This window comes from Echinops telfairi, unplaced genomic scaffold (genome assembly GCF_000313985.2).
Source record: "Echinops telfairi isolate 266 unplaced genomic scaffold, ASM31398v2 ScPeMD7_2010;HRSCAF=2546, whole genome shotgun sequence".
Lineage (NCBI taxonomy): Eukaryota > Metazoa > Chordata > Mammalia > Afrosoricida > Tenrecidae > Echinops > Echinops telfairi.
Window position 1 is genome coordinate 4,058,605 of NW_022105908.1, and position 1,784 is coordinate 4,060,388.

The window sequence follows — 1,784 nt, forward strand, 5'->3', positions numbered from 1 at the left end:
GATGTCAGGGGAAAAGGGTGGCCACTGGGTCTGGCAATATGGAAGCCCTGGGTGACCTTGACAAGACCATCTTAGTGGGGAGAGTCTGGATTGGAAAGGGTTTAAGAGGGACAGGAGGAGAGGGACTGAAGGTAGTGATTGCATGACTCTTGAAAGAAATTTTGGTGGAGTCGAGCAAAAAGACAGTTGTTGGGAGCAATGTGAGTAGGAGAATTAGCTGGTTTGTTTGTTTCAAGAATGTCCCAAGCTCGGTGAGACAGATCCAGATTAGAAGGAAAAGCCAATGAAGCGAGCAAGAAAAGAGAGGATAAAACTGGAGAAGAGAATTTGAGAATACAACGAGGCACCCCTGAAGATAGGCCTTAACTTCTCTGAAACTCAAGCGTCCTCACATGGGGAATGCTGCCCACAACCCTGCCTTTATAGGTTGTGTGGGTTAAACAAAGCATTTGAGATAGAGCCCCTAACCCCAAGAATGGGATATTTAAAGTATCCAATAAATGAATGCTTTCCTTATCCCTCTCCCACTTTGCCCCATCCTGCTCCCCCCATGTATCCCAATAACACACGCAAGCGTTGTGTACAGACACCACAAGAATAAACTCTGAATGAATGAGGTAATAAGCACTAACTGGGCCACTGGGAGTGTGGATGGTGCTGGCTAGCCTTTCCCTCTGCCATCCACGCCCCTTCACAGACGTATACAAGCAGACAGCAGAGACAAAAACACACAAAGTGTTTTGCAACAAATGCATCTGCTATGCACCTCACTACAAATACAAAAATGGTCCTCAGGGAAAAGGGAGAACGAATTTGCTCCATTTGGCTCCAAAGACCGAAGTAGGAGGAGTGGCTAACAGAGTGAAGAGAAGCAACTCGTGGCTACTTGTGCGGAAGAACTTTCAAGACACACAGCTGCTCAACAATGGAAGAGGAAGTGTGGGGCGCGGGAAGTGCTCAAGGAGCCGTGGGAAGATGAAAACACAGGGCTGATGGAGCAATGACTTCTCCGTTGGCGGAGAGGCTGAAGCATCTAACTGCTAAGGAGAAAGCAAGGCAAAGGTTGAATGCGCAGGCATGCTTCATTGAAAAAATGATTCTTAAAATGGGAGAAGGTAAAGGTGAAGTTGCACAGAGTCACCTGCATGTGGAAATAATTGGGACTTATACTGGGTCACAGTCATTTTCTTTCTTTGCATAATTGGCACAAGCGGGAACTTTTGTGGACAACTACCCACCCTTTCTGGCCAATCTGGGTAACCCGGAGGTCTTCACCATATTTATTCTTGATCCACTTGATTCCCTGCAGTTGGGGATCAACCATGAGCGGCCAGCGCTCACAGTTGACAAGGACGGTGGCGTTCTCCATGGACATACGGTCTGCAGGGAGGCCCTCATTCTGCCAGGTGGCTACGTCAGCTTCATCGGTCAGCATCCGCAGGGGATCCAAGTTGGGAGTGACTGGGATGGGGACCTGTTGAAGGACAGGCACACACAAGAGAAGAATCTTTCCTTAGCTGGGGGTGGGATATACAGTCTCACTCAATGACATGACTCTCTGAAGGCCTGCCATCATGATTCCTATTCAGGTCCCCAAAGCTGAGGTCGTGACCTCAGAACATGGAGGCTGGGAATTGGATCTTACTCTCTCCTCTGGCTTCTTCTTCTTTTATTTTTTAATCATTTTATTAGGGGCTCATACAACTCTTATCACAATCCATACATACATCAATTGTGTAAAGCGCATTTGTACGTTCATTGCCCTCATCATTCTCAAAACATTT

General features: G+C 47.3%; 1 protein-coding gene across 1 annotated transcript in view; it reads right to left on the reverse strand.

Annotated features, from left to right (window-relative positions):
• The window catches only part of DNAH9 (dynein axonemal heavy chain 9), a 397,093-nt gene that overhangs the window by 114,007 nt on the left and 281,302 nt on the right, over positions 1-1,784 (reverse strand). Inside the window, exon 51 of the mRNA XM_045293291.1 lies at positions 1,239-1,474. Within this exon, the coding sequence (XP_045149226.1) occupies positions 1,239-1,474 (236 nt within the window). The remainder of the gene's footprint in view (positions 1-1,238; positions 1,475-1,784) is intronic.